Here is a 19,007-nt window from a genome sequence, read left to right as displayed (position 1 = left end):
CAGGCAAATGATGTTTTTTAAAAATAATTGTTAGTTCCTGCAGATCAATTTTAATCTGCAGATCTCCTTTACAAAGGAAGAGATGCATCATGACACCCAGTTCACAGACGTGGGGTGAATTGACTGAAGTCACACAGCAGGTTAATGCAGAGCTAGGCATGGAACCCACATGTGACTCCTATCTACCCACACTTCCTCACACTGGCCTTTCTAGTAGCTGTAATTTCACAATGTACTTATGCATTTTAAGATTTTATTGTCTCATGAAGCTTCAGGAGGACTAATAAAATCATTCTTATCTTCTAATTACACCTCTACCCCGATATAACGCTGTCCTCGGGAGCCAAAAAATCTTACCGCGTTATAGGTGAAACCGCGTTATATCAAACTTGCTTTGATCTGCCGAAGTGTGCAACCCTGCCCCGCCCCCCCGGAGCACTGCTTTACCGCGTTATATCCGAATTCGTGTTATATCGGGGTAGAGGTATATACGACAAGACTGTACATAATGAAATGGCTGGTCACCTGCATTTAGCTCTTGACAGGTCGAATACAAGCCTGCTCCGTGAGGCAAATGAGACCCACGTACTAGTAGTTTTGCTTTTCCTTCAGATCTACCAAAAAGAACTCTGATGTTTTGAAATATGCCAGGCAGCACTCACTAAACCCTCCAACCTCAAGAGAAAGCATTCTCAATTAGAAATACATTATGATTGTCACAGCTAAGCAATTTCTTAGAGACTAAAGGGATTTTTAGTGATTTCATGGTATAAAAAAAGCAGTCAATGTAACACACAAAAAATTAAAATTCCAACTGAGATGTCATGCAGTAAGTGAAAAGATTTAGCTGTCCAGTCATACAACTAAGAATAACCTTGCAAAGGATGCAGTGAAACCAAGATATGTGCTTCTCAATAGCAAGGAGCAGGTTTGTCACAAAGTGTTTTTCCAGGCCCATGTACCCAGTTATAAGAACATTTGTAAGTAGCACAATGAAAAACAGCAGCACTCAAGATTAAATTGGGTTCTGAGAGTTTTCTTCCTGCGGCAGCCAGTCAGAAATCCTGCTAATGGGCAACTTACACAGAACAGATTATGTCATTTTGATAATGCTTCCTTTTGGCTTTACACGCGCCCGTGTTTCTGGCAAATAGCAGAAAACCCGAATGCATTTCCAGCCTGTCTCTACAACCTCTGATAAGATCAGCATCACAAGACAGAGAGGAAAATAAAAAGATACGAGACCATGATACAGTGTTTAATCAATTATTACATCAGTACTGAGTCTTGTGTAACTACAGGCTGCTCTGTTCATGAATTTACATGCGTATTGCCAGTGATTTGTTTCATTCGCACAGATATATAGATGGGTAATCACATCAGCAGACACAAACATTAGTAAGCAAAAGGGCATTTATTTTAAACACTATTACATTTGCCAACTATTATTTAAAAAGGAAGACCATATTATATTAGTTCAAAACTATCCTGTTAAGCATATATATTTAAACTCTAATTTTACAAACACATAATGAAATAATTTTTATTTTACAAATAGCTATTTTAATAAGTATTATGAAAAACATGTTTTAAAAATAATTGCCAAAATCTCCCTCTTTAAATATACAACCCCACCCCCCCTCGCTATTCTGAAGATTTCTTCCTTGGAAGCCAAAAAATATCTAAGTCACACTGAGTCCTCATCAAACCCTACTGAGAGCAGTAGTGATATAAAAAGGTAAAAGCACTGTACAAAGTACGCAAGTACAGCATGTATAGGTTTTAATACTGTACATGCTTGCATTTGTTTTTAAAATGTTTTATAAAAACTCCTATTTTAAAACAAAAAATTGAATGTCCTTCCCTGGCTGTGGAAAATATACAAGCCATTGTAATCCTATCCTGTTATTAAAACTTTATGGTTTTCCAGAGTGATGGGGCAGATATTGTGGTGAGAATTTTTATCATCTTTACTGGATGCCATATATTAAGATTTTCCTAGCAGTTGATGCTTCTCTCATAGAAGTCGATGGAAGTTTTACCACTGACTTAAATGGAAGCGGGACTGTATTCCAAGTTTTCTTTGGCATGTCATTTTGCAGTGCCTCTTAATCTCAGTTTCCTCCAATCCATGATGCAAAATTAATACACAGCCTTTAATACATTAACAAGAAAAACCAAATCTGGAGAAATTTGAAATTAACATGGATAATTGTAGGGGACTGTTTTAAATGTTTACTGGTAAATTCATTGAAAAACTCAGAGTATTTATTTTAGCCAAAAGTGATTTAATGTAATGAAGGGATACAATCTTCAAACCAAGCAATGGTGTATTCTGTACGTTTTCCACCAAAATTTAATCTGTTTACTTCCCTGTAGTGTGTGTGGGTTTATTCCTTTGTTGCTTCCTTTATAGTCCCTTCTGGCATTTCTTCTGGAATGAGCTTTTCAAAAAGGTGCGGTACCCAGGGTCATCCACGTATTCATTCTTAAACCGGGAACTCAGGACTCTCTGTCTCTTCTTCTCTCCCTGGATAATATCTGCTCCATAAAATGTGTCTTCAAATCTCATGTCGGAGGCTGTCGACTAAAAACAGATATTAATTACCTCTTCAGTTTCACAGAGGAAATCACAATCTGACTCCCTCCAGGGCAGGCACATGAAAGCACAGGCACCTTTGGTTTAGACAAACTGAAGACTATTTCAAGGACTAACCCAGAGAATTACACCATTATGAAGTCATCAGTGCTTCAGAACATGCAGTTTTATGATAGTGTTTCTAGGAAAATCTATTCATGTTAGATAAATGTTGACCGTATTTTTTTAAACTCACTTTGCAGTGTTTAGTTCCACGTATTTGTGGGGTTTCTTAAAATTCATTTGACTGACTCTAGCTGTTGGATTTCATTGTGTCAAAAGATCACAGAATCACAGAAATGAGAGATGGGAAAGATCATATTGGATTCAGTTCATCCATCTGCCAATACAGGTTTCTTCCCAACAGTAATGTATATTATCTAGCATTTTATCCAGTCTAGTTTTAAATGTAAGGGACTGTATGATGCAGACTATTAAAAAGGTGCCCTGTAGAATTGCATGGCTTGTGTTGACAGGGAGTCATGAGTTCAGCTGGTGCTGTAAAATGTAAAAAAAAAAAAAAAGGGCAAAAACTGAAACGGCAAATGTCTAGCTATTGAAAAAATAATGACAGTGATAAATGACAGGAATTTTAGGGCCCACTGCTGAAGCCAGTAGCAAAACTCCCATGAACGTCAATGGCATGGGATCAAACGCTTAAAGATGAAGAGATCATCATATATCCCTAGCTGTTTAAAAGAAAGGGTGGAACCAACATTATAAACCATGGGCCTAGTCCTGCAAGGAGCTGAGTAACCTCTGACTTGAGGGTACTCAGATGAGTTCCAACTGAGATCCATTGACTTGTACATCGAAGATGCACTCAGCACCTTGAGTACTGGGCTGTACGTTTGTGAAGCCCAAGTTAACAACAGGGAAACAGCATCAGGCTTCTCATCAATAGCAACCATTTTGTTTCTGGAGTTTGTTTTATTTAATAGTCTAAATTTCATGTTTTAAAATAATACTTAATTCCACTAAAAAGTTAATGGTGTCACATGCAAAAGTAAAACATTGATCTATAAAAATGCCACTATTTTAAAAGAATAGCAAAAACCAGTCACATCTATATTGTTGTTCTTAGTCAAGTACAACAATAAAACAGATTTACAGTATGTCTAGTTAATTCTAAACTCCTGTTACATATACTCTATAAAACAACAAGAGGTAATGGGGCCTTTTCTGAATATAATGAAAAACAACCAATTGTACTCACCCAGGTGGCTTGTTTGTTATTTTTTTCAAGAACCATCTATCTTAAGCCTTAGCACACTGAAGGACGAGTGTACTCCTCTGAAGTAAACTGCCCCTGAGATGCGACAGTCTAGAATATTTGACTTCTGAACGTTCCTGCCAGAAGGAGCTCTGCTCCTCTCCATTCTTATTGCTTTCTTGCTCCCCTCTTACTCTCCTGAATGAGATAAGCCACCTTCCTGGAAAAGCACTTCATAGCAAAGAGACAACCTCATCCTTCTCTGCCTCTCCCCAGCTGCCACTCCCAGCTCCCCTCTCAGACATGGTGCCAGCTCCATGTCACTTCTTACCCCTACCGCACCTTCCAATACGTGCCATGCACATGCTTCAGGCTGCGGCTGAGAACTGGCAACATGGAGAAGCAGCTCACGTCAGGTGGGCATGCTGAGAAAGTAGTGGAGGCGAATAGAAGGTCAGGATTTGCTTCTCCAAAGAATCCTGACCTGCCTCCATTTTCCAGCTGCAACAAACCCTCCCTCAGCCACATCCCAGAGCCCTCTGTCTGATTGCCCCAAATAGACATTCCCCAGGTGACCCCCACCTCTCATCCCCTTGGAATCACCTAGTTTCCATATGGTTAATCTCATACAATACATGTGAGAGTAGGGACGGTATGTGCAAGTACACATCTTTATAGCAATAAGAAACACACGGTGCTGCTGTTCTCGTTTACAGATATGTTCACATTATCTTTAAATACAATATGAATATTTTATTCATTAGCTGTTGAATTTCAATATTATAAGATTTTTTTAGTCCGTATGCTTTCATTTTACATGTTAAAAAATGACTAACTGTTAGCTAGCAGTGTATGGTTTTGAGTGGATTGCTGAGAAACAGAGCAGTGTATGTTATATGCAAATGAGAGGAAGAACATGATGTCTCTGAGTCTGAGTATTTGACCCTCTGAGTAACTGATATAGGACTGCATATTCGAATTCATGACAAACTTAGGTAATACAAACCTTCTCTCTCCTCCGATACCTGTTGTTGAAATGCAACATTTCTTAGTCTTAAAGGAGTTCTGTTCTTATGGTGTTGTGTGAATTTTACGTATGGTACTGTGTTGGAATAACTGATTGCTGCCATACCAGCTGGAATTTATGCAGGAGCTGGGAAAGTATTTGAGAGCTTGGAGTCCACTTAAAAATCCACTGTAGTCAATGGGAGTCCTGCCATTGACTTTAATGGGATTTAGATCAGGTTCTTTGTTGTTTTTGGTTAAACTTTGTGCTTTTAGAATTATAAACTTTGAGAACTTGGAAAATATACATAAAGAGCAGATATTTGATAAGGGTATGGAAAGAACAGTTCATCTGTCAACATGAGATGTTCTTCCTTAATCCTTCATGCTCTGACAGATGTTCTACCAAGATGTCCCTGTTAGCAGTCAAGATGTGTGTTTGATTACAGTATTTGGCTGTACTGACAGAACAGTAAACCAGTATGACTGGCCAGTGCACACTTTTGCTACTTGTTTGAATTTGGATAGCCACACTAGCACTGACTCTTCACAAAAATCCTTGTGAAGTATAAAGGGCTAACTCAGAATAAAGTCACAGCTCGGTTTAAAGTCCTTTAGAGTAAATTAATATTAGAACATTTGTATTTGTAAATACTTACGAAACGGGCTTTCACTCGTTTAGGCAGCTCTTCATCTAACGTGTAAATCTCTTCCCTCTTCATTGCTATCTGAGAACCATCTTCAAACTCAACCTAATTTGACACATGAGAATTTTAGAAAAATATAAACTCATTGTTTGCAATCCTCAGGCACTCTCCAACAATAGACAGATTATCTACAGAGAGATCAAACATTTGAGTTAAATAGTTATCTATTGTTATTTATTTTTAGGAAGGAAAATAAAGAACCACCACCAAGAAACACCATGAAGAGTTAAGAGTTATAGCCATACTTCAGAAAATAATCACCAGTTAGGCTATGTCTACACCTGTGTGTTTCCCTGGGTACTTGTCCATGCACTGCTAGTACATGTACCCCATACCCCTGCTGAGTGTCCAGATACAGTGTGCTGAGCATGGGTATATGATGTGCATATATACCCCACGCCCACACTGCCCTTTTCAGTACATGACGATAGCGCTGCCATTTCAGCGGCAGTATCACAGAGTCCTTTGTGTCCAAGGATACACTCTGAGAACTGCCTTGTTGTGTGTTGCTGGTACTGTATGCCACATTTTGCGATTGCAGCTCTCAATTATGTCTCCTTTCTGCCTAATTGCATTGAAGAAATGGAGCAAGCCCATGATGATGTAGTTCTGCTCCTGCGACAAATGTTCATGAGGTTCAGTACTGGATACTGGATGGAATGGGTCCAGAAAAATTTGAGACACTGAAAATGGCTGACCAAGAGGGCATATGAAAATCCACTGAGGTTGCAAGGAAAAGATGAATTGAATGCTGGCATTACCATGGTATGGCCATAGGTGGACTGTCGCTTCTGGTCCCGGAGAACCAGCATCGTGTGGTGGAGCCACCTCATCTTGGAAAGCTGGAATGATGACCAGTGGCTGCAGAATTCATATTACGGAAGCAGACCTTCATGGAGTTGTGCAAGCAGCTTGCACCAATCCTCTAGCACCAGATCACTTGTTCTCAGAAACTCATAGCAGTACAGAAGCAGGTGGTTATTGCCCATTGGAAGCTGGCAACATCTGACAACTATTGGTCAGTTACAACCCAGTTGGGGTTGGGAAGTCAACTGTCAGAGTGGTGGTTGTACAGGTTTGCCACAATACTAATACTGGAATCTACTCAGGCATGGTTGCCATATCCAAAAGGCCCTTAAATTATAGCAGGATATCAGAAGATGGGGTTTCTGAATGGTGCAGGGGCCATCGACAGAACGCACATCCCAATACTTTGCCCACTGAAAGGGGTGAGTGAATATGTGAACCAAAAAGTTTACTATTCACTTGTTCTCCAAGACTCAGTGGACCACCGAAGTCAGTTCATGAGACTAATGTTGGACATATGGGGAAAGGTTCATGACGCCAGGGTGCTCAGAAGGTCAGGATTGTATAGCAGGGGGGAGGGAGGGGGAGGGCGGGGAGGGGAGAGAAGAGAAGGGATTTTATTCCCCAGAAATGCCATGGCTCTGCACAGAGTTTCTGTTCCCACAGTTATGTTGGGGGACCCTGCATATGCACTCCTAACTTGGCTCATGAAGCTCTTTCCAACATCACTGACCCAAGAAAAAGGGAATTCATCTATAGCCTGAGTAGCTGCAGTGTGGTAAGGGAATGCCTTTGGCAATCTGACAGCTCATTGGCAATGCCTGCAATCACAACTGGATGCCAAGGTAGCCAACACAGTTTGCATGATCATGGCATGCTGTACCTTGCACAATGTATGTGAGGCTAAAAGAGAATATTTCCAGAGCTATTGGGCACAGGGCAGATCTGGTTTACAAAGCCTGTACGGGCAGCCAAATCCCACCCACGTGCATACTGCTCATGGTTCCCAGGTGGCAAGGGAAATCTGTGATGCTATTTTCTCGTACATTGTGGAGCAGCGTAGAGCCAGAAAGCGACCTGGGAAAGTGCCGAGGGACACTATTTTGTCGGTATGGTGCTGCTGAAAAAGCTCAATAGATCATTGCTACATGATTGTCCAGCGACATACTTCAGTGCGTTTCGATCCCCTACAGCTGATGGTAATGTCGTAACTGAAAGCAGATAACTGGGTGAGGGCACTCAAGGTTAACACCTTTGGCTGCGGTTTTGTGCTGTGAAGAATGTATAGGCATTGTAACGCCATCATTGAGCAATGCTGCTGTTGCATGTTAACAACTCGGTTTCAGGTTGCTTTATGGGGAGTCATTAAAGTAATTTAAAAACAGTTGTGTAAGGTTTTGGGATGGGCTTCACACATTCCTTCTTCACAGTGTTTTCTGACATCCTTGCTCACAGCACTAATCAGGTGCTATGCATGAGTACTTCTGTGCTGCAAGTGGTGACTATTTGGTGAGGTTGAGAGCAGAGGGGTTGTAAAAGCACAGTTCAGTGTCCGATATCTCTACTGTTAATTTACTTTTGTTTCCTTTGTCTGTATTGTCAATTAAGTCATTAACAAAGCCATAAAGACGGTTCAGTTAACTGCTTTTCTGTTTTTCATTCTGGTGCTTTGGACAGCAACAGTTACTTCACAGTTTAGTTCACTGTAATGAACCCTTTTTTTTTTTTTTTTTTTTTTTTTTTAACACTAGGCAATTCAAGACTGGGGGCTGAAGGTGATGTGCGAGGGACAGAATTCATTGCATTTCTTTGGCAAGACACATTTACAGAAATCACAGTCGTGTGTTGTGAATCCTGCTGACCCATCCCTAACGTAGAAAATATCACATTGATCATACTCAGAAAGCGAGCGGCACACACAAGTGAAGTGAATGGTAACTTTTATTTACAAACGTACATCAAACAAAGGACTAAAACAGTGTGTAACAGAGACAAGTTAACAAAACTAAAAATAGTACAATTCCCTGAAACTGGGCAAACATTAGTTTTTGTGGACATGTCTTCTTGCCCTTCCCCTCCCCGAGAAGAGGGGAAAAGACTGTGGAATATTGCGTGGGTGGACAAATGGAGAGGTATCCTGAATGGAGCTTGGGGGGTAAACAAAGATTGGGCTATAGGGACTGGATTGGGCTTATTGTTCCCCACAAGCAGGCTTTGCGGGGGGGTTCCCCTGTGCAGAGTTTTGGGTGCTGACAGAGTATGTTGTGCCAGGTATTCAGAATGCTCTTCCCCGGCGGGGGGTGGGGGGGTGGAGTTCACTGCCTCAGGAGCAGCCTGGACAACAGCTGGAGGAGGAGGAGAAGCGGCAGGAGGACGACATGCTGCCTGTTCTGGAAGGAAGCAGCAGCTCAGTGGCGGACAGGCCCAAAAAGTATTCTGCCACCAGCTGTGCTAGGGACTGAATGAGTGAATGGTCCCATACCCTATGGGCATGCTCCCACTCCATGAACCGGTTCATGAAGGCCTCCTCCTGCCTAAGAGCCCGATCCTCCCTTGCCCTAAGGAACTCTACTGCTCCTGACTTCTCCTGTCAATAACTACTGTGCTCCTCTTTCTCCAGGTCTCCCTCCAAGACTTCCTCTGAGGTCCCTGCTGCCTCCTCACCCTGCCCCTCATCGGTGTCCCATCATACAATGAAGCAGTGGGTGAGGATAGAATCATGAGTCACTTCAGGCTTGATACTCGCAGCCTTGGAGAGCTCCCACTCCAGCTCATCATAGTATGAACATGTGTCATGTTCCTCTCCTACAGAGGATGCTGGAGTCTTTCACACTCTGGTACAGGAGCCTGAAGTGCTCCATGTGCTCCCAGCACAGGAATGGGGTCCAGTGAATGCCTGCCTCCTTCAGCCTCCATAAATCTCCTGGTAGAGGCATATGTTCCTGCCAGTATGCGTTAAGTTGTGGTCTGACCACATATTAATCAGCACGTGGGCATGCTTCAGAGACCAGGAGGCAGCTCTTGGAACATGATCTGTGATCACCAGTGCTGATCAATCCAGTTCAGGGGACAACTGATCTTAAATGCTCAGCACAGGTTGCTATTACCTTTATACATTTGGGTAAGGGTCAGACGGCAAAAGGATCAATGCATTGTGGGATTGGCCTTGGAGGACTATCGTTACTCATGACCTGGTGCATGCCCTTTACCCCCATCTACACTGTACTGTAGAACGGGTACAGGGCCGTGGCACAATGGAGGCATGAATATGCCCAGATTCCTCAGGCATGCCAGTTGTCTCACACTACTCTGTCCTTCCAGAACATGCTTCAGATGGGGACAATAAGGGAGTCATGACACAACAATGTGCATCTCACCATGCATGGTCGCAAGCATAGACATAGCTTTAGATTAACATGCAAAAGGACTGCACTCCCAACATTGAAATTTGTGTATAAAAGTACAAATGTATTCGATTAGGAATGCTAAAGAATACCAACATATACAATATCACTTTATTACACATTAAGATGTCATTATGTTGTTTATGTTTGCTTCTAATTTCCCAAGTGGTTAAAATTAATTTCACCATGCTATGTTTCAAGGTTGTGGAAGACCACGTCAAAAGACAGGAGGTATGAGTGACACTAAGGGAAATGCCAGTTAACAGAATTATATTGAATCTGATGGAATTTCTTTAAAATGCTCTGTTCAGAAGATGAAAAGCTTTATCATGCTTAGGTTTAGATTTAATCCAACATGAACTCCTTTAGCAGAAAATGAGAAAGGAAATGTAGCTAGGTGCAGGGAATGCTAAAATACTCAGCCTTCAAACCACTTATGCTTTTTGAGACGCTTCCACTCTCCTCCCCCACCACCACCATCCATCCCTGGAAACCTTCACCTATAAGAGATGAATGTCTGCTACTATCTACAATTATACTTTGAGTTCCTTCAGAAACTTTAATTTAAAACTAGTTTTCAGAAAATGTACACAGGGCCCAATCCTGCAAGCTCATATGACTTCAATGGAATTACCTGAATAACAGCTATATGCAGGAGTCAGGGTTGCAGGATTAGGCATAAATTATATGAAAATATACACTGAAATACATATACTTAAAGAACCTTGACAAGAAGCACAATGCACGTACAAAAAAATATAGGGTTTGCTGGTTCAAATTAAAATGTTGCCCTGTAGGTTTCAAATCAAAACAATCAAACAAACTGAATCTGTCAGATTAATTGTGCACAGTTGAAAAGCTTTCAGGGACTGTCCTAGAGTACATACAGTAGCAACAGCCAAGATACAGAGCTGTGAACTATTAAAATCCTTAAGAGAAGTAATTTTAACTCCATCATAAAGGACCTGGGCCATATCCTGGTATGCCGCTGAACCGCACAAAGCCCAGGGTAGAGGATGGGGTGCAAAGATGTCTTAGGCCTGGTCCCCACTAATAACGTAGCTGAATTCGAAGTACCTTAGTCCGAACTTACCGCGGGTCCAGACGCAGCAGGGAGGCTCCCCCGTCGATGCCGCGTACTCCACTCGCCGAGCTGGAGTACCGGCGTCGACGGCGAGCACTTCCGGGATCGATCCTAGAACATCGATTGCCTGCCGCCGGACCCTCCGGTAAGTGTAGACGTACCCTTACAGTGCATCTTTACACTCCCTGATCCTACTGCTAACATGTGCAGGACTGGTCTCCATGCATGTTAGAGCAGTTTGAAGGCTGCTTGAACTTAACCCATGTTGTAAATAGTGACAAGGAATCAAAAATATACCCAATGATCAGTATGGTCCTGGGGCATTGCTATCACTGCCCCCACCCCTGCCTCCTTTGGCAATGCCTCTTTTTCCAAGCCACTGCGGTAGCACAGAGGAGAGAGGTGAATGGTCTACATTCACTGTAGCCCACCAAAGAATCACCCTGTTGGGGTGAGCTTCTCTGGTTCTGTTAAATGGGCTTTAGGACCAGATTATATTGGTAGTGTGGCACTGAGCAGCCATACTACACAAGAGACTCTAAACCCCATATGTCCAGTTTGAGGTATGAGGCTCTAGCCCAGTAGTTCTCAACCAGGGGTACACGCACCCCTGGGGCTACACAGAGGTCTTCCATCAACTCATCTAGATAGTTGCCTAGTTTTATAACAGGCTACATAAAAAAGCTCTAGTGAAGTCAGTGCCACTAAAATTTCATACAGACAACGACGTGTTTATATTGCTCTATATGCTATACACTGAAGTGTAAGTACAATATTTATATTCCAGCTGATTTATTTTATAATGATATGGTAAAAATGAGAAAGTAAGCAATTTTCCAGTAATAGTGTACTGTGATACTTCTGTATTTTTATGCCTGATTTTGTAAGCAAATAGTTTTGAAGTGAGGTGAAACTTGGGAGTGCGGAAGACAAATCAGATGCCTGAAAGGGGTACAGCAGTCTGGAAAGGTTGAGAGCCACTGATCTAGCTGTTCAACTGCCATAAACATTAATTGGAGTTTCTTACTTAAACTCTAGCATGGTGCACTAGAAATTCACCCTGATGTTGCTAAGGACTAACACTAATAAGGGTTCCTCCAAGTCTTTCAGTGGTGTAATTATTTACACAGAATATCAGACTACTGCTAAATCCAAATTTTAACCAGGCTGCAGATGCTGAATTTCAAACTAGTCATTCTGTCAAGTATGGTATATTTTATTTTGTATGCCCTGTAAATGCAGATATTCATCACAGAGAATAAGGGCTCCTACTATATATGGGCAACCAAAGATATATATTGTGCATTCAGACAGTGGGATAAAAATGAAAAACTGCACTTGTTCTCTCCATGTGGTTTTCTTGTATGAGGATATCATAAATTAATGGTGTAAATGAAATTGTCAGAAAGCATTTAATTGAATAATTTAGTCATCTACAGAAAGTTACAAATGGTTACTATGAAGGACCATAGAAACAAAAACTGACCGAGATGCCAAACACTTAAGTGGCAGATTTGTAGAGAGGCACTTAAAAATACACACTTGATTTTGCATGCACAATTACGACTAGGATTCATGCAGGATAACTGGGCTTGCATATAGTATCCTGTGCGATACTGACACAGGTGTTTGTGCACATGGTCACGGTTACTGCATGCCCAGCTCTCATTGCTCCCTGTGCAAATTCCACATGAATGTGAGAGAATTTTCACACATGAATTCCTTTATCAGAGTAAAATAGATTTGTTGAAGTTTTATCTGACCATATAGCCTTGTTCCAGCACACACACACACACACACACACACACACACACACACACACACACACACACACACACCCTTTCTAGTCTCTCCTTTTGTAGAGAGTTGTTGGTCTAGTTGTGTGTCTAAGAGGCACAACAGAGAACTCACATCACAACACAGGAAGAAAGGGGGCAAAGGTGGCTTTAAACCACATTTGCACCTTCCCAATCCTGGGCTGTTCTGTAGCCCTTAGCTTAACTTAGGGCTTGTCTACATTACCCGCTGGATCGATGGGCAGCGATTGATCCAACAGGGGTCGATTTATCGCGTCTAGTCTAGATGCGATAAATTGACCGCCGAGCGCTCTCCCGTCGACTCCGGTACTCCACCGGAGCAAGAGGCGCAGGCAGAGTCGACAGGGGAGCAGCAGCAGTCGACTTACCGCAGTGAAGATACTGCGGTGAGTAGATCTAAGTACATCGACTTCACATAGCTGAAGTTGCGTAACTTAGATCGATTCCCCCTCCCCCCCAGTGTAGACCAGACCTTAGACAGCCCCAGGGGGAGGGGAGAGATGTTACAGCAGTATCCCCAGGCTGTTCTCTGGGCTGCAGCACTTCCCAGAATCTCTACAGTGCTATGTGCTGTGATCTGGCCTCCACACACCCCTCCTCACCTTGGTATGTCCTCTGTGCCAGGGCCTGCTAGGGGGTCCTTGAAGGGCAGCCTTTTGGCTGTTTCCATAGTTCCTGTGCCAGGGGAATTCTCCCACAGCTAGATATGGGGCACTGAGAGCCCCTTTACGCTGCTCCTGTCCTTTTACCCAATATAAAAAGTCCGAAGTGGGGCTGCGAGTTTCACCTGGACTCTAATTCTGACTGACTTACTATGAGGTCTTGAAAAGGTTACTTAACCTCTCTCTGCCTCAGTTTCTGCTCCTGTAAAAAAGATGATAATATGGCTCACCTCACAGGGTTGTCATGAGCATAGTTTTTTTGGTAAAATACTTTGAAGATTAATAGTGCTATAAAACAATAATCCTTAAAGTTTTATATAGAACTTATATTCAAAGCATATGCAGATATTAAATATAAGGGAGGCAGTAAGGTGTAAAGTTCAGCATAAGGGACCAGACATCTGGAGACCTGAGTTTGATTCCCACGTCTGCCACAGACTTGCAACATGACATAGCAAGTCACTTATCCATGGATAAATTAATGCACAGAGAGGGTATTATAGTACCTGTCCACTTTTGTAAAACAATTTGAGATCGGCAGATGGAAAGAGTTATAGAAGTGAAAAGATTTGTTTATATATATACAAATGTATAGAAATACCAACTATGTATAGCTCTCTATCTAAATAACAAATAGTTATATTCTTATTCTTCCCGAAGTGTTGTTATTATTGTGGTGGTTTTATTGTTGTTTCTACCGTGCACTTGGGTACTCAATGCTGCTGACTGATTTTTCTCAGAGACATGCACTTTTGAAAACAGACAATTATTCTGTCTCTGAAATCAGGACTGAGCTCTTTAGTCTTGTCCACAGTACCGAGTTCTCCTTTCTCTCTACAGTTTATAACATGCCTTAATGTACATGTTAGTTAATAGAAGATTTCCTCATTGAACAGCTGAAAATGTGTTTATTGAAACTATATTTTTCATTGTCCTTTCTCTCATCCCTTTTTCTGAAACTTCGCTAGCTCATTAAAGTTAGGTGCCCAGTTATACCATTAATTAAATGACTACCAATGCTTAATAAAAGCAAACAAACAACATAATATAATGAAGTCTTGTTTTATAGGATGTGGTCTATTGAATATCCCTGAGTTCCTATAAAATGATACACTCTCTTCCTTTGGAATTTTAAAGTTACAGGATTGTACATAACAATAATTAGCTACAGCAGCAGCTCAGCCATTGTAAACAATTGGGGACAGCTCTATCTGAAAAGGTAAAGGCATTACTGTTTAAGAGTCAGTACTTAACTCAGACCCCTGCCTTCCAGAACTTTAAAACTGTGGCCAGTCCAACTTTGGTGTGGAATGAGTTATTTGTAATACACATGAAGACATTTGAAAGAAAATTCCTAATATGCACATAATAAAAAATATGGGCACTCACCTGATACATGTGAGCTACATTTGCTCCCAGATATTTTGCCCCGTACAGTTTTCCATCAGGCCACTTCACTTGGACCACCTCTCCCTCTGCAGGTGGACCCAGCTTCCGGCAGTCTCTGCTCTATTTACAAACAAGGGATTGTTTCTCAAATCAGTGATTAAGCAATTAAAATTTGAAATTAGCAGTACACTGCTTCTTACAACTTGATAATTAGAGGGGGAGTTATCATGTGTGTTTCAAGCATTATAATCTTGCTAATGGGCCAACAAAACACACCGTTCATCTTCGTGAGAAGGAACTAGTGACCAAAGAAACACTCCTAACAGTTTGATGTCACAATGTCAAAGCAATGTGTATGAATCAGATAGTTATCAGCAATGGTGCTACTTTCCCCCAATTTCATTTTTGTCACATAGTGAAGATGAGGTTTAACAAAGTGCAGCTACATATTTGCCAGAGGTTTATGGAGGTTGTTTTTTTACATACTTAAGCAATTTATATTTTGCTAACACCAATGCATTCCTGCTAGATGTTTACTGATTGCAATATACACATGACTGATCAAACTACAATGTTGAGAGCATCAGCAGGTTCCTTGCTTCGCTGGTATATATGCACAAAAAGAATTTAAAGGTTTACTACCACCTTTGTATCACCTGAACTCTGGGCTTGGCTCCTTGTATAACATATGCTGGCTTTAAACCACTCACTCTCTGGGATGCTCTGCCAGCCCACTATAGCCAGAGAGCAGAGCACACCATTCCCACCCCCACCCACACGTCTACACTCGGAATTGTGCGAAGGACCAGAGAAGAGTCTTTATGTCAGCTCTATATTAGCTGAGGAGGCAATCTTCTGCAGCCACTTTTCCTCCGGGGCCACCTCAGCCAGCTATCCACCCACGTAAAGCAGTCCACAGGTTCAAATTATGACTCAAGTCACAAATGAAAGTGGATTTAGTGGGAACATCCTAACCTGTACTGGCTCCCTGTCAGTCAGCAAATTGTTCGGCATTAATGGCAGACCGAGAACTGGAATAGCAGGGCTGTTGCAAAATAGCATGGAGGTACACTGACAACTGTTTGTAGTTGCACCTAGTTGTTAGTCTAGTTACTGCAGTAATGCTTGCCATTTTGTGAGCAACAAATTCACACCAAATATTTTAAAAATATTTATTATTTCACAACGCATCTCACTTCATCGTGCATTTACATTTGAGAAGATATCAGACTGAGAGATGAAAATTAGCCTCTCTTGTAGCCAAGGGCCTCCAGGCCCCTAAACGCCTAATCATAATGACTAATGATAGCAAAGTGAGAGCGAGGAGACTGCAATAGCATTTACATGGATAATAACTCATTTGACTTACCTGAATGTTATCTTATCACTAGGGCTGCTGATTAATTCCAGTTATCTCACGTGATTAACTCAAAAAAATTAACTGTGATTAAAAAAAATTAATTGCGATTAATCACACTGTTAAACAATAGAATACTAATTGAAATGTATTAAATATTTTTGGATGTTTTTCTACATTTTCAAATATATTGATTTCTATTACAACACAGAATACAAAGTGTACAGTGCTCACCTTATATTATTTTTTATTACAAATATTTGCACTGTAAAAATGATAAAAGATAGTATTTTTCATTTCACCTCATACAAGTACTATAGTGCAATCTCTTTACCGTGAAAGTGTAACTTACAAATGTAGATTTTTTTTGTTACATAACTGCACTCAAAAACAAAACAATGTAAAACTTTAGAACCTACAAGTCCTTTCAGTCCTACTTCTTGTTCAGCCAATTGCTAAGACAAACAAGTTTGTTTACATTTACGGGAGATACTGCTGACTGCTTCTTATTTACAATGTCACCAGTAAGTGAAAACAGGCGTTTGCACGGCACTTTTGTAGCTGGCAGTGCAAGGTATTTACGTCCCAGATATGCTAAACATTCATATGCCCCTTCATGCTTTGGCCACCATTCCAGAGAACATGCTTCCATGCTGATGATACTCGTTAAAAAAATAATGCATTAATTAAATTTGTGACTGAACTCCTTGGGGGAGAATTGTATGTCTCCTGTTTTGTTTTACCTGCATTTTGCCATATATTTCATGTTATAGCAGTCTTGGATGATGAACCAGCACGTTCGTTTTAAGAAAACTTTCACTGCAGATTTGACAAATGCAAAGAAGGTACCAATGTGAGATTTCTAAGGATAGATACAGCACTCGACCCAAGGTTTAAGAATCTGAAGTGTCTTCCAAAATCTGAGAGGGACGAGGAGTGGAGAATGCTTTCAGATGTCTTAAAAGAGCAACACTCCGATGCGGAAACTACAGAACCCGAACCACCAAAAAAGAAAATCAACTTTGTGCTGGTGGCATCTGACTCATATGATGAAAATGAACATGCATCATCTGCACTGCTTTAGATTGTTATCGAGCAGAACCCACCATCAGCATGGACGCATGTCCCCTGGAATGGTGGTTGAAGCATGAAGGGACATATGAATCTTTAGCGCATTTGGCACATAAATATCTTGCGATTCCAGCTACAACAGTGCCATGCGAATGCTAGTTCTCACTTTCAGGTGACACTGTAAACAAGATGTGGGCAGCATTATCTCCTGCAAATTGTAACCAAACTTGTTTGTCTGAGCGATTGGCTGAAGTAGGACTTAGTGGACTTGTAGGATCTAAAGTTTTACATTGTTTTATTTTTGAGTTCAGTTATTTTTTGTACATAATTCTACATTTGTAAGTTCAACTTTCATTATAAAGAGATTGCACTACAGTACTTGTACTAGGTGAATTGAAATACTACAGTATCTCTTGTTTTTTACAGTGCAAATATCTGTAATAAAATAAATATAAAGTGAGCACTGTAAACTTTGTATTCTGTGTTGTAATTGAAATAAATATATATGATAATGTAGAAACATCCAAACATATTTAAATAAATGGTATTCTATTATTGTTTAATTGCACGATTAATCACGATTAATTTTTTAAATCGCTTGACAGCCCTACTTATCACCTATTATTTACATCCATGAGCTATAAACTTATTTTGTTGCTAGCCACATCTCCTAATCCCCAGACGTAGTCCACAAGTTTGATTTAACCCATGAGCCCAAGGAAGTGCAAACTGCATCCCACTGAGCTTGTTGAGGTAGCCATGCTTCGGTGGGCAGAGATATCCTCACAGGAGGACAGATGGCAGTACAGCCACTGCCATTCCTTAGGGGCTCTCTCAGGGTGACAGCTTCACACAGCCTGGCTGGTGCAGTCTGATGAGATATGCTGAAATGTGTGTGTTTTCTGATCCCAGTCCCTCACAGCTGGCTCCACCCACTTTCAGGGATTCTTAAACTCATTAATAGCATGAACCACATCTTAAAAGAAACACTCTCACAACCACCTTTCCTCCCATTTATGATGGTGCTGAAAACACCAGGTAGCATGCTTTTATTTTCCCTCCCTTACCTTTATTTATTTAGAGTTATAACATAAAAAGAAAAACAAAGCCTGCCTGTGTATCTTGGACATAATTTTAAGACTACTATACAAAACCATCAGCTTGTCTAAAAAACAAATGATCTACTTGTGGTATCAAACCAAACAGTACCTCAATGTAATTACAAATACTAGCCTTTATTGCTTTGCTTCCTCTCCACCTTCCAAAAGACAAGCTTGCAGCCTATGATTGCATAACATTCCTGGGATAAGGCCCATAACTGCTCATATGGAAATTTAACAGAGGATAGGATTTAATGTATCTCAGTTACTTGTAGTCCAATTTACCAGCTAAAACTAAGGAGAGCCAGCTCTATGATCAGCCAGCTGTCCAGAGACCATTAGCAAATGCTTTGAGGATTTCAATGGTCCAGGGAACAATTTCCAGAACCGCTGTACTAGATATCCTGTATTCCATTCCACCATGGAGTTCTTTACTTCTGTCTAGTCTATCACTGGTGCTTTTAATATAGTCTATTGTATTAACATACTGTATTATCTTACTACTGAAAAATTGATTCCCACATTTTCTTCAGGGGAAAGGTTACACACATTTCTTAGACAGACCAAACTGGATACTGTTAATTTGAAACATCTAATCTGTCAGATGTATAATTAATAGCCAGGCACCAGAAAAACGGGATCCTTCTATCTCTCCCTGTACCAGATGTAATAATCTCCAGACTCAGTAATTTCTGGGTTTGAAGTGTAAATCACATGCATTTGCTCTAGAGTTTCATATATTCTGTGCAGTAA

General features: G+C 40.9%; 1 protein-coding gene across 4 annotated transcripts in view; it reads right to left on the bottom strand.

Annotated features, from left to right (window-relative positions):
- Positions 1 to 1,276: 1,276 nt before the first annotated feature.
- Positions 1,277 to 19,007, bottom strand: part of KDM4C (lysine demethylase 4C) — a 428,281-nt gene continuing 410,550 nt past the window's right edge. For all 4 annotated transcript variants that reach the window (XM_054032415.1, XM_054032416.1, XM_054032418.1 and 1 more), the window contains 3 exons: positions 14,727 to 14,846; positions 5,516 to 5,608; positions 1,277 to 2,587 (listed from right to left, as the gene is read on the bottom strand). In XM_054032415.1, the coding sequence (XP_053888390.1) occupies positions 2,411 to 2,587; positions 5,516 to 5,608; positions 14,727 to 14,846 (390 nt within the window). In that variant the 3' untranslated portion in view covers positions 1,277 to 2,410. The remainder of the gene's footprint in view (positions 2,588 to 5,515; positions 5,609 to 14,726; positions 14,847 to 19,007) is intronic.

This window comes from Malaclemys terrapin, chromosome 6, assembly GCF_027887155.1.
Source record: "Malaclemys terrapin pileata isolate rMalTer1 chromosome 6, rMalTer1.hap1, whole genome shotgun sequence".
Lineage (NCBI taxonomy): Eukaryota > Metazoa > Chordata > Testudines > Emydidae > Malaclemys > Malaclemys terrapin.
The sequence above is the reverse complement of the archived record's forward strand: the minus strand, read 5'-3'. Positions and strand labels throughout refer to the sequence as shown.